This window comes from Centruroides sculpturatus, unplaced genomic scaffold, assembly GCF_000671375.1.
Source record: "Centruroides sculpturatus isolate CEXI.00-Female unplaced genomic scaffold, Cexi_2.0 scaffold790, whole genome shotgun sequence".
Taxonomy (NCBI): Eukaryota; Metazoa; Arthropoda; class Arachnida; order Scorpiones; family Buthidae; genus Centruroides; species Centruroides sculpturatus.
In genome coordinates, this window is record NW_019385106.1 from 240,089 (window position 1) to 255,058 (window position 14,970).

At 28.3% G+C, this 14,970-nt stretch overlaps 1 protein-coding gene across 1 annotated transcript in view; it reads left to right on the forward strand.

The window, feature by feature from the left end:
• Window positions 1-14,970, forward strand: part of LOC111634796 (copine-3-like) — a 64,595-nt gene that overhangs the window by 9,892 nt on the left and 39,733 nt on the right. The window contains exons 5-8 of the mRNA XM_023379631.1: window positions 7,926-8,003; window positions 8,079-8,162; window positions 10,502-10,579; window positions 10,655-10,738. Coding sequence (XP_023235399.1) covers window positions 7,926-8,003; window positions 8,079-8,162; window positions 10,502-10,579; window positions 10,655-10,738 — 324 coding nt within the window. The remainder of the gene's footprint in view (window positions 1-7,925; window positions 8,004-8,078; window positions 8,163-10,501; window positions 10,580-10,654; window positions 10,739-14,970) is intronic.

A 14,970-nucleotide genomic window follows, 5' to 3' on the forward strand; every position in this document is an offset into this window, starting at 1 on the left:
AAAATTTTTTAAAGATATTTTCAAAAGCTTTTGGGCATGATGTCAAATGTTATAGATGATATCAAGTGATGTCAGTCACAACATGAATATCACTTGACATTAGTTGTTGTTAAAGATTCAAAAATCAAAAACATACAAAATGTTTTAACAGATAAGAATGATTGATATTACTGTGTGTTGAGTAAAACATATTTGAAGTGCTGTCATATCATATAACATTTTCCAACAACTGATATCAAGTCATATCATGTCCTGACAACTACATCATATCATATTTGAAATCATGTATCATTGACACTTGATTTCAAATGATATTTTTAGTAGAAAAATTCTCTCAGATAAAATTTAGTATTCACTTTTATAATCACTTAAAATTGGTTTTTTGAACAAATAAATTGACATGTTATGTCCTTTGGATCCGACACTCACCCCAGTTCAAGAATTACTTAGAAAAATGATTAATTCTCAGATATTTTATTTAAATGAATTTTGGGATTGGAATCCTTGCTGATCCCTCTTCAGAAAAGGTACAATCTGCGACAAGGCCTACATTGATATTTGGACTCTGAAATATCAATGTAGGCTCTGTTGCAGATTAAATTGTTTTGTCCATGGATAAATTCTATATAAATCTGCATCTCAAGCTCTATCCATTCTTCCCTAACCTGTGTCAATTCACTTTCTCTGTTAATCTGCTAGTATCTACCAGTCAACTTAGTATGTTTTCTTCAAGCATGTTCTTGATCTAGCCATGGAATGCAAATCCATTTTATGCTGCAGCAAGCTGTCATCAAGTACCTTCTCCTTTGGTGGCTCCTAATAAATGCATGACTTCATCTCTTGGAAACACAGAAGTCACCATCTTACACCTCTGCTTGAGAGTGGTGTTCTGCAAATCTCTAGAGTAAATGATCCCGACCACCTCATCAACAACTCCATTCCAGCCCGGCATCATCCAAACTTGTATTGGATTTAAAAACTATTGTTCTAGACAAAAGAAGGTTAGATGTAAGTGACAATTTCTGTATCAATAAATGAAAAAGTTTGTAAAGGTGTTTGAGTCTAAATCTTTTACACCCACAAACATGGTTTTATCTGCAAACCCTCACTGAGTTTGATTTCCTAATGAATTAGGTATCGGGCAGTGACAATTAGCACCATATATCCTTACACTTATATTTATTTATATTTGATGCATAATATTATTTTATTTTTAATATAAATATTTTTATGTTTTTTGTAAATGTTTATTACATTGTTATGTTTCAAATTAAATTAATTAATTAATTGTTTAAATCTGTAGGTGGGAAGGACAGAAATCATAAAAAATAACCACAATCCAGATTTTTGTAGATCAATCAAAATAGATTATTTTTTTGAAGAAGTTCAAAAATTGAAATTTGTTGTATATGATATTGATAATGATACTAAAACTCTTGCCGATGATGATTTTCTGAGTGTTCTGGAATGTACTTTAGGAGAGGTAAGAAATGAAAGATAAGTTTATCTTTATGTTTATAAATAAATCTACAAATAATTTTTATAAGTTAATTTTAAATGATTATTATAAAAGTGCCATAATTATTAATAGCCTATAGTTAATTAATACCATTTCTGATAATGTGTATATTTATAATATTGAAATACAAATCAAAATGAATGTCTTTTTGGACTTTTGCAAAATAAAATATGTTGAATTAATGAAAAAATTAATTTCATAATGTTAAAATTTTAATAAAAATGTATTTGTGAATTTCTGAATATTTGATTTTGTAAATAGCTTTCATATACCTTGATTAAAAGTTTATCATAAATTAATATACAGTTCAGAAATAAATTTTATACACCCATAATCTCAGATTTTTATAAAATATTTTGTTATAAAGGAAAAATTGAAATAATTTGTAGTTTAGTTTCCAAATACTTTCAGCTTTATAAAAAAATATTTTAAACAATAAAGAAATTCAGAACAAAGTAAAAATTAAACACTAAAATAACTCCAGTGCATAATGAGCAGAATAACAATTTATAAGAAACAATCATAGTTTTACTAAATATCAGTAATGTTTAGAAAAACTAGTACATTGAAAAAACATTTTTGAGTTTATTTATGAAAAATATTTTAATATTATATATAAGGTCTGGATTTATATGCATGTGCATGTCTTTTTCCTTAACTGCTATGATGTTAAAACCACAATAAAAACACAATTTGGGTCCATGTGCATCAAATTTAGGTTGTCCAATAATGAGTATTTTATATGCATTTATCATTTTTATTGTATATTTTGCAGATTTAACTGTTTTCCAGACTAAATAAGTGCTTTATAAACTTTATAGCTTGTTTGAGTGATTGCAGGTGCAATTTCTTCAAATGGTCTATAGTCCATTTCTTCTATCTGTGCAGTGAATCTTTATTGATGCATGTGAGAAATATCACTTTTTCATTCAATTACATATCAATACACAGAATTCAAATGCTTTAAATTCTCAAATCCTCAAGTCTTCCAATATATTTTACATTGCTATAAATATCTTTCATTTTTCAAACTCTCAAAATCCTTTGAAATAATTGGATTAAAATGATTGTGAATGCTGTACTTATTAATTTAATAATGATAAATTTAAATTGTTCAAAAATATTGTAAATATATTGTTTAATTAAATATAATGAATACAATTTCTTTGTGTTAAAGTAATCAAACTTCTGTATATGGAGCATGTACAGAAAAATTCCATTGTATTGAGTTCCGTTCAACCAACAATATCAGTAAAACAGCAGAGGCTAATGCTGAATTGTTAAGAATGTATGTACAGGAGTTTGGATCCAAGATATTTAACTCACTAATTCACAAACATTTAAATAAATGTATACAAACAAATAAATTTAGTAACTGACACATTATGCAACTTTGTCACATCATGATAGAAATGAGACAGAAGAGCCAGAAAGAAAGAAGCAATCCTTGCACTTGTTAGACACATAAAAGGCAATCCTTGTACCTGACAGTCATGGACAGGCAAAGTTTGCACTTGCCACCATGAAAGAGGCTATCTTTGCATCTGCTGGTTACAAGAGAGGCGATCCAAGAACAAAGTAATCAATGCTGATGTCCACCAGTGGCTAAGTGGATAAAACCACTGTACATTGGTAGTTGGTTGTGAGTTTATGCCCGGCTATGTAGAGTTTTCCAACATTTTCTTCATCTTAGTAACACCTAAATAGGGGCCAGTTTCCCTTAAAAGACCACCTGAGAGGCATTTCCTTTGGCAGATCTCCCACATGTTACATTGCAGTATACAAATAAAACCAAAACTAAAAGCAATCAATGCCAATTGCTTTGCTGTATTCTGTTCATTTTTTGTGTCTGTTTTCTGTTAGGTGCATGCAATGCTGTTTTTTTACCCCTAAATACCATTAGGCATGCTATAGGACCACAGACATTGTCACTTTGATCCCACTTTATATCAAAAACGAAATCATGGATCCCTATTTTCTACATTTACATTTATTACATTTCTGGATTCTTCGTCACAATCAATATAAAATGATAAAGTTTTATCAAAATTGGCCCATCAAATTTGAGAACAAACTCAATTCTGTAAACCACATAGAAGATGGGCTAGTGACTCTTGTTAGGACCTTGTATCTTAAAAACAAGTCATGGACTCACATTCTTTATTTCATTTTTGGATTATTCATAGTAATTAATAAAAAATGGCAAAGTTTTATCAAAATCGATTGAACAGATTTTGAGAACAAACAAAACATTACTTCTATATGTGTATTATATATATATATAAAATATGTGTATTTTATATNTAGTTTATTTATTTTATAATATATCTTATTTTTTGAATTACACCCTGGCATTCAAATACACCCAGTCTTTCAATAAACTTGGAAAATTAAAAATTTGTTAAAAATAAATTCTGGATTGAAAAGCATGGGAAACTCTGAAGTACTGTGCTGTATGGGGTAATGTAGTTTAGAGTGACAAGTAAAGAATTTAACTAAAATTCTACCTCTTCAAATTATCTAGTCAGACAGCACTTTCTGTTCCATAGGAATATTTTTGACAATAAAATTATGTTGTCAAATATTGAATGTGGGAAAGTCAAGTTTGAGTTCATAAGTCAAGAGGTTATCAGTCAAAGGGTAATTAAGAAAACTCAAATTGGAAAGAGATGGTAAGTGTGAACCAGAAAAAAGTAGTTAAGATTTTGATTCTGATAGTGTAATCAGTGAGTAGTTGGGGCCCAGATCCCCTTTGTAATGAAAAAGTTAATAAAAATGCTAAATATATGTACAGGGTTTCCACAAAGTCTGGGTACATAAGGAGTAACACATACTTTTAAAACAAAACAATTTTATTTGATTCTAATATTAATACATAACATTTTCAATATGATTTCCATCATTTTCAATACATAATTTGATGTGCCATAATTCGTGGACACCATTACCAGTCAGTGTGCTGAAATTGATGGCAGTACAGACCTATTTAATCGAGTTCACCTGAATTTTGCAAGGCACATCAAATTATGTATTGAAAATGATGGAAATCATATTCAAAATGTTATTTATTAATACTGTATTAGAATCAAATAAAATTATTTTGTTTTAAAAGTATGTGTTAATCCTTATGTACCCAGACTTTGTGGACACCCTGTAGAATAATTTAATTGTTAAGTTAAATATATATAAATTATTAACTTTGTAGTTTTTTAATCCATTACGAAAGTATTAAAATGTGTAGTGATTCATATAAAATTTTTATTTGGGTCTCCCTTTATATCAGATTTGGTTATATTACTGGGCATCACAGTAGATCTGAATTACAATATAATGACTGAATTGGGTTAACTATGAAAACAATAATTATTTCAAATATTGTACAGTACCTATAACTCATACATATAGTCAAGAAATAGTTTTGATAGTTCAAAACATAATTCAGGTGTTTCTTTCAATGTTTGCTCATCTCCTGTTGTAAAGTTTCTAGTGTGATGTCCAGGCCTTGGAAAAAACTCTAGGCCTTCGATTAAATCCTGAGGGATACATTTTAAAAATAAACTCCTCCAGGGTTTAATCAAGGAAATACGTTATGTATATATGCACAGTATACAATTACACAGAATACACCATGAATAGGAGAGAAATGTGAGCAAGGGTGTATTAAGTTCTTGTCATTTGTTTTACCCTTTAATTAACTTGGTTTCATTTTCTCAATTGTCAATACTAAATTCTGGCATTAATGAATTAACTGCTACATTTCCTCTACTTATGCAAAAATCTGAGTCTCTACTCACTTAAACTTCTCACCATTGCTCTCGTATGGACAGTTAGTTATTCATGATGCACCCCGTATGTAGGGTACATATATGATTAATTAATTAATTAATTAATATAAATTAAACAATGTTTTCTTCATCATCACTAAAAGCACTATTAACCAAGAGCGTTTTCTTTTTGGCAAGTTATCCTTATCCTCTGAGCATTTTTCTGCATTATCTTCAGATCCATGCTTTACCTTTCGCAAAAAGTATGTAATTTTAGATTGCTTGCTTCTCGTTAAAAGATCTTTATAAATTTCCTTATATGGTGCAAAGCACTTATGAAGAATAAAGCAAGTATGGAATAAGGGAAAAACATCTAGCAACATCAGAAGCAGAAGCGTCGCAATCTGGCAACATTGAAACAAGTTTCTAGAAGGACCATGTGTATCGACAGAAGGCGAGAAAAGAAAATTTACATACATAAGTATTGATAGTTCACGAAAATTATTATTTTCGTGAACTATCAATACTTACTTACATACTTAAGTGATAATAGTTATTACTTAAGTATGTAAAAATTTATTACATTTCATGTTGTATGAGGGTTTTACCCAATTCTCGAAACATGTCAGAGTGAATCTGTGTAATAACAGTACCGTGTTATACAGGGATGGTACCAANACTTAGACTCATGTCAGAAGAATTATTAACAAAATAATTGCAATTTGATATGCGATAGAACTGTTCGAATGCGTACAAGTACAAATTGAGAAGGAAGCTCTGTGGGGATTCCCTATTTTCGCCAGTCCTGCCAACTTCTGTCATAAAGCACGACTATGGGTACTTGGCTTTCGGACGCCGCCGGATGGCTCAACCTGCCGACAGACGTTTCGCATTGTATCTTAATTCTGATAAATGCCAATAGAGAAGCGCTGTTAACGCTACAATATAAATAAGAATATAGTAATTGCGTGCCGGTCGGATTTTTTTTCTCTATGCGAAGACATTTCTTATGCTACAAGTAGGGTGGGTATTATGACAATGACTTTGAATATTACATGACCGATCGCTTCATTTGCCGCCCCCTGGACGTGCTGCCCGCATGCGGTGCACGCCTTGCACACCCGCTTATGGTGGGCCTGCGTATAACACAGTAGTTACGTTCCAAAAAATTGCCGTGTTATGTGAATCCGTGTTATACGAAACAAAGAACTAGTACGAAAAGGAGGGTTAGGTTCCAAAAATTAGAAAACATGCTATTATATTTTCATAATTAAGATAAATATCTTTATTAAAATTTTCTTAAGTGATACATATTAATATAAATTAANAAACTTCTCACCATTGCTCTCGTATGGACAGTTAGTTATTCATGATGCACCCCGTATGTAGGGTACATATATGATTAAATAAAATTATATAAAAATATTAATACACTATTATAGTCTATGAATCAGAGAAAGTATTATTAAAAATATTAAATTTTTAAAGAAGTTGGAATTATTTCTTACTATTTAGAAAACAATTATTTTGATAAAAAAGTAAAAGTGGTAGAATATTTATGTTAATTAGCAATAATATTATTAAAGTTTATATTATTCAACTGAATGTTTTGAATGAATGATATTGTATTAATTAAAGTTAATCAAATTATTCTAGTAGCTGCTCTAGTCAAAGTTTAAACAATTTGATATAAACTATAATATATCTCTAAATTGATAGATTTATGAGGTATTGCTTATATATAGCTTATTCCCTGAAGTGAGACACATTTCAGGTCTGCTGGTCCCATGAGTCTCACTTGCATTACCAAAATTACCTGTGTTGAATAATAAAATAACAATAATCAAATTATTTAGTAATCACTCAGATTAATTTAAATATTTCATTTTTTTTTTTTTTTGTAAGATTTTTGCTTCTTACAGTAGTTAGGCTTATTGTATTTATAAATTTGATGTATTCAGTGAATTTCATATATATAATACTATAAATTAGGTCTACAAAATTTTATATAATATTCTCAAACTTATTTCGACCACCACCCACTTTGAGATTAAAAAAATCTAGTGCCCCATATTTTTTAACTTACCTTTTTACATTACCATCTGTTGTGTATCTTAAAAACAGTTATTGCAAATATAATGTTTAAACATGCATTATTATATGGATAGGATAGATAGCGTGTGACCCATATCCTATTTCTGAGATCAAAGAATGTTTCAATGAGAAGAAATAAAACTCATATTTAATCACTGAGCCTTCTACTGCCCCCCTGAAAGCCTCCAGTGCCCAGAAGGGGGTGTTATCACCCACTTTGAGAAAGGATGATGGTAATTTTTTCTAGAAGTTTAATCATTATAATAAATATCATGCAAGTTAATTGTCTTAAACTTAAAACTGTTTGTATTATTAAATCCTAAATCAGCATATAAATGTATTTTGAAAGTGTTTTATATTTTAATAGTTTCTAAAAATCTATTTTTATTATTTTACTAAATTTTTTTCAAATCAAAGTAGCTTTGTCATATTTATTCTTTATAATTATATTGAAAACTTTTTGTATATTTTTATGGGGATTGATGAGTCAGAAAATTAAAAAATTGCATTAAAATAATAGAATAATGCAAGTGATGTGTTTTTATTAGATCAGAGCACAAGAAATTGGAAAAGGAGGAAATGATCTTCTTTTACTTGCTTTTCATGCTAAAAAGCTTGATAATAAGGTTAGTAAATTTTTTCTCTTGTATAAAAATTCAAAACATTATTGTTTAAATAAAATACTTTAATATATTTTAAAGGAATTTTTCAGTAAATCTGATCCATTTTTGGAATTTCGTAAGCAAGAAAGTGATGGTAATTGGACAGTTGTGCATCGAACAGAGGTCAGATTTTAATTGTTATTTTGTCTAATGTTTAAAAATCACTTCTTACATAATAGTTGAAAATGTCAGTTTGAATCGTTTTTATATAATTATTATTATTATTTACATTTGTTATCAACTTTAAGCTGAATAATCACAAAAGAATAATGTAGACAATTTTATAGTAAATAATAATTGTACAATGATATAGGTATAGGTAGCCCCTCCTTTGCAAAAATTGACTTTACACCAGTTTCCTTTTATGAAAGATTTATATCAGTACTTTTTGGTTATTATCCTTAATTATTATTTAAGATTAGAAACTTAATTTACAAAATTCCAAATAATAACAATACTAATGAAGAGAGTTAATCCTTATGTACCCAGACTTTGTGGACACCCTGTAGAATAATTTAATTGTTAAGTTAAATATATATAAATTATTAACTTTGTAGTTTTTTAATCCATTACGAAAGTATTAAAATGTGTAGTGATTCATATAAAATTTTTATTTGGGTCTCCCTTTATATCAGATTTGGTTATATTACTGGGCATCACAGTAGATCTGAATTACAATATAATGACTGAATTGGGTTAACTATGAAAACAATAATTATTTCAAATATTGTACAGTACCTATAACTCATACATATAGTCAAGAAATAGTTTTGATAGTTCAAAACATAATTCAGGTGTTTCTTTCAATGTTTGCTCATCTCCTGTTGTAAAGTTTCTAGTGTGATGTCCAGGCCTTGGAAAAAACTCTAGGCCTTCGATTAAATCCTGAGGGATACATTTTAAAAATAAACTCCTCCAGGGTTTAATCAAGGAAATACGTTATGTATATATGCACAGTATACAATTACACAGAATACACCATGAATAGGAGAGAAATGTGAGCAAGGGTGTATTAAGTTCTTGTCATTTGTTTTACCCTTTAATTAACTTGGTTTCATTTTCTCAATTGTCAATACTAAATTCTGGCATTAATGAATTAACTGCTACATTTCCTCTACTTATGCAAAAATCTGAGTCTCTACTCACTTAAACTTCTCACCATTGCTCTCGTATGGACAGTTAGTTATTCATGATGCACCCCGTATGTAGGGTACATATATGATTAAATAAAATTATATAAAAATATTAATACACTATTATAGTCTATGAATCAGAGAAAGTATTATTAAAAATATTAAATTTTTAAAGAAGTTGGAATTATTTCTTACTATTTAGAAAACAATTATTTTGATAAAAAAGTAAAAGTGGTAGAATATTTATGTTAATTAGCAATAATATTATTAAAGTTTATATTATTCAACTGAATGTTTTGAATGAATGATATTGTATTAATTAAAGTTAATCAAATTATTCTAGTAGCTGCTCTAGTCAAAGTTTAAACAATTTGATATAAACTATAATATATCTCTAAATTGATAGATTTATGAGGTATTGCTTATATATAGCTTATTCCCTGAAGTGAGACACATTTCAGGTCTGCTGGTCCCATGAGTCTCACTTGCATTACCAAAATTACCTGTGTTGAATAATAAAATAACAATAATCAAATTATTTAGTAATCACTCAGATTAATTTAAATATTTCATTTTTTTTTTTTTTTGTAAGATTTTTGCTTCTTACAGTAGTTAGGCTTATTGTATTTATAAATTTGATGTATTCAGTGAATTTCATATATATAATACTATAAATTAGGTCTACAAAATTTTATATAATATTCTCAAACTTATTTCGACCACCACCCACTTTGAGATTAAAAAAATCTAGTGCCCCATATTTTTTAACTTACCTTTTTACATTACCATCTGTTGTGTATCTTAAAAACAGTTATTGCAAATATAATGTTTAAACATGCATTATTATATGGATAGGATAGATAGCGTGTGACCCATATCCTATTTCTGAGATCAAAGAATGTTTCAATGAGAAGAAATAAAACTCATATTTAATCACTGAGCCTTCTACTGCCCCCCTGAAAGCCTCCAGTGCCCACAAGGGGGTGTTATCACCCACTTTGAGAAAGGATGATGGTAATTTTTTCTAGAAGTTTAATCATTATAATAAATATCATGCAAGTTAATTGTCTTAAACTTAAAACTGTTTGTATTATTAAATCCTAAATCAGCATATAAATGTATTTTGAAAGTGTTTTATATTTTAATAGTTTCTAAAAATCTATTTTTATTATTTTACTAAATTTTTTTCAAATCAAAGTAGCTTTGTCATATTTATTCTTTATAATTATATTGAAAACTTTTTGTATATTTTTATGGGGATTGATGAGTCAGAAAATTAAAAAATTGCATTAAAATAATAGAATAATGCAAGTGATGTGTTTTTATTAGATCAGAGCACAAGAAATTGGAAAAGGAGGAAATGATCTTCTTTTACTTGCTTTTCATGCTAAAAAGCTTGATAATAAGGTTAGTAAATTTTTTCTCTTGTATAAAAATTCAAAACATTATTGTTTAAATAAAATACTTTAATATATTTTAAAGGAATTTTTCAGTAAATCTGATCCATTTTTGGAATTTCGTAAGCAAGAAAGTGATGGTAATTGGACAGTTGTGCATCGAACAGAGGTCAGATTTTAATTGTTATTTTGTCTAATGTTTAAAAATCACTTCTTACATAATAGTTGAAAATGTCAGTTTGAATCGTTTTTATATAATTATTATTATTATTTACATTTGTTATCAACTTTAAGCTGAATAATCACAAAAGAATAATGTAGACAATTTTATAGTAAATAATAATTGTACAATGATATAGGTATAGGTAGCCCCTCCTTTGCAAAAATTGACTTTACACCAGTTTCCTTTTATGAAAGATTTATATCAGTACTTTTTGGTTATTATCCTTAATTATTATTTAAAACTAGCAATCTAATTTACAAAATTCCAAATAATAACAATACTAATGAAGAGAGAAAACATCATTGTTTTCTCTTCAATATATAATTTTCATAGCAAACCGGCCAATGAAATATTTTATTGTGGTAAGTAGCTTAAATTAATATGTAGACTTAATAAATATTGAATAATGCTTGCTTATATTAAATGAATATATGTAACTGTTTATAATCGTAAATACAAATTCAATTTTGTAAGAAATTTAATGAAAATTTAATTTTGTTAAATCTGCCAGAAAGTAAACATTTGATGAAACATTTCTTTTAAGTAGACTATTAAAACAATTGTTTCGAACATGTAACGAAAAATTTAAAAGCTTTCTGAAATATTTTTTAAACGCTATTTGCCATTGTTGTTTAATGATTTTGCATCAATTCGTTGCAAAATTCTTAATTTTATTCATATTAATTTATTCGTATTAAGTTATAAATCATAAAAATATTTAGTCTAATTCACTATAAATCTAAATTAATCTTATTATTTATATAGTAGTAAAGCATATAGACTTTTCAATATTCAATATGCATTTATAATTTAATTACAAAATAGAATAAACATTTATAAGTCGCACTAGTTTTATTCTATATGACAATTACTTTGTTATTTTATATAAAATTTCTGTATTTAATTAAAATTAAATTTTTTCTCTATTTAAATGAAGAACAAATCATTTATTTATGATAATGATTTACATTTCAATGATTCTCTTGCATTTAAAGTATATAAAAAAAAAAACGAAATTATAGATAGAAAATAGCTTTAGAAAATAATCCTAATATAAAAAGTGAGAGATAATGTATCTTGATTTATAAATTCTATTAATGATCAGTCTTTATTACAATTATAAGTATGATTTATATTGATATTGCAAAACTTTTGATATAGATTTTTTAGTAGCAAGATAGCACTCAGAAATTAAGATTCTAACTATAAATAGATATTGGCTAGGCCTATTAGCAGTGGTGTAACTAGGGGAGGTGGCGGGGTGGCCCGCACTGGATGTCACCCATTTAGGGGTGACACCCGACCATACCATTACAATGTTTTTCAACGATAAATCACTTAGGCCTGAAGCCATTTTAACCAAGTTATCTATATTAAATAATTTAGTTTTATAGAATCTCTTCCGAATCTTATTGTTGCACTAAAGTTATTTCTGACAATTTGCATATCAATTGCTTCATGTGAGAGGAGTTTCAGCAAACTAAAATTAATTAAAAATTACTTGTGGGCAACAATGATCCAAATGAGACTTAACAATCTTGGCATATTAACAATAGAACACAAGTCAACACAAAATATAAATTTTGAAGAAGGGATTTCTGAGTTTGCAGCTGTTAAAGTTAGAAAGAAGAGTTTTTAAGTTTTGTACATAATATGTACAGTATATGAGAGTATATTAATTCTACTCTCATTCTTCTTTTGCCAAACCCAACTTTCATTTTCATACATCAATGTGAAAGAATGTTTAATAAAACTGTACTATTATTATCATAATATTGTAACTTGATAATTAATGACTCTTATTTGTATTAATTAAATAAAATCATACTTTACGTTTATCGGATTTTTATTAATTTTAAGAGTTTTCATTCTTGGGGTAACACCATGATATCCGCACTGGGTGACGCCCGTGCTAGCTACGCCATTGCCTATTAGGCTTGTACAAACTAATCCAGATGTATGGTGTGTAAAGGCATTTAAGTCCAGACATTATGGGTACACTGTTTTCTCAGCACACAAAATTGTGGAAATTAAAGGACAAACTGATTTCGGATTAATGTTCCTTAACTGTTTTCACTAACCAAAAGAAATTCAAAGAGGATTTTTGCTTTCATGATAAAGGCAAAAAGCAAAAATTGCATTTATTGTTTGTTTTGCAACAAACTGTTTTAGAGAAAGTGTGCATCTTGAGCAGCAAGTGGTAACTCCAAGCTTTTTCCCTGAAAACTACACTTAGCATGTCAGCATCTAGCCACATAGCTTTAAACCAGGCCTGACCAACCCGCGGCCCGTCACATTAAATTGTGTGTCCTGCTAAGTGATATTATATATCTATTAAAACTTTTGTTTTCCGTTATGTGTATACTAAAACAATTAAATAAATGAAAATTTGCATATGTCATTTTTATGATGCACAAGTGTAAGTACGAATTCTTGGTATAACAATAAAATCTTATTCATTTTGTATTTGTTTTACTTTTTAAAAGCATGTTTGCCTAAATTGTGGCCCACTGTAATGTTACGTGTGATCAAAGTGGCCCACAAAACAATTTGGGTTGGTCAGGCCTGCTTTAAACCATGTCTGTGAGCATCTGAGCTTTATTTTGATTTATTTTAGCAAATCTGTTAGCAAAATGTGTCCTAAGGTGCAAAAAGCCTATAGTATATATTTTGTATGATTAGGTAGGTTAATTTTGGATCTATGAACACTGAATAATTTTTCCCATATAAAATAATAGCAATTATTTTTCACTTCTGTCATTTCAGCTTAAGGAAGGTTTCTTAGAAACATTTTACTTTTAGATACCAGTAGGTCAGAAATCCAATAACCTAAGCTTTTAAACCCTATAACCCGGGGACAGTTAATTATGTAATTAATTAATTTATTGTTTATGTAAAATAAATTGCAAAATATCTTTTTGGAATCCATAAAAACAGTTTTTACATAAACAATAAATAAATTAACTGTCCCCTGGGTTATGAGGTTTAAAATGCTTAGGTTATGGGGTTTAAATAGCGTAGGTTTAATATATATGGTTTTTGTACTGTATTTTTTAATTTCCTGCCAGGTAGGGTGCTGTATTCGAGAGCACTGTCCAGAAGGTGAAATAAAAAAAAACAATGAAAATCTAATATTTTTTATTTAAAGTTATATTTTTTTACACTATGAGCAGCTTGCAATGCCTTTTGATTGTAGATGATAAAATCATAAAATTCTTAAAATTCATAAAGGTTTATCTGTAAACTACTGATAAGACATATTAATGTAAGTTTCCTGCTTTTTTTTAGCAAATTTCTTCATTATAAGATAAATATTTATACATTGTTCTTTATCAATTGTGAGTGCAGCAAGATTGCAACTTTGAATACAGCAGATTGCAATCTTTCCTGACACATTTGTCTTCCTTAAGCAAGTTTTCAGGTGTTCAAAACAAGAGTTCTTTTGGCCAAAACTATATTGCAGGATATAGCAAGGTAAATCTTGATCAGTTTTCCTGCATTTGAAAAAAGCTTTTGATCAGTATTTGAGGAAGCATAACTTCTCTCAGATCACTTACACTCTTATTAGATCCAGCAATATTGGAATTATTCGCCAAAGCTTTTTCAGTTCCTGCTATGTAAGTGAAGTGAGAAAAACATAATTCTACATTAATTAAGATTGTTTGATAATCAATAGAATTTGCATACAGTTTCAATAGACCCTTTGTTTCCTTAGAAAGAGAGCTTTTTTATTGCTCCAATTAATTTTATTTCTTCTTTTTTGAATCTATGACTAATCTGTTGAGAACTATTCTTATAAAAAGAAATTTTTAATATAAACTGCTTATTTTAGCTTGAAATATTAAATTCTTTACTTTTACATAAAACAAAAAAATTAATAATAATAAAACAAAATATAACAAATTTTATTACAATTTTGCTAATACTAATGTCACAGTTCATGGGTACCATAACTAAGCAGCCCCTTATTTAAATTGCACAAATAGCTTTACTTAATAATTTTAAATATACAAGGTATAATATCTTATGACAATATTTTAACTATCATAAGAACCCATACAATTACATTGTTCTTATTGGTTCTCATACAGTATGTTGGAGTTAAGCTGGTAATGAAAACTGTAGCAAAAAAGGCAGATGTGCATACCCATCTAGATAGAGCTGTCTTAGTCTAAATA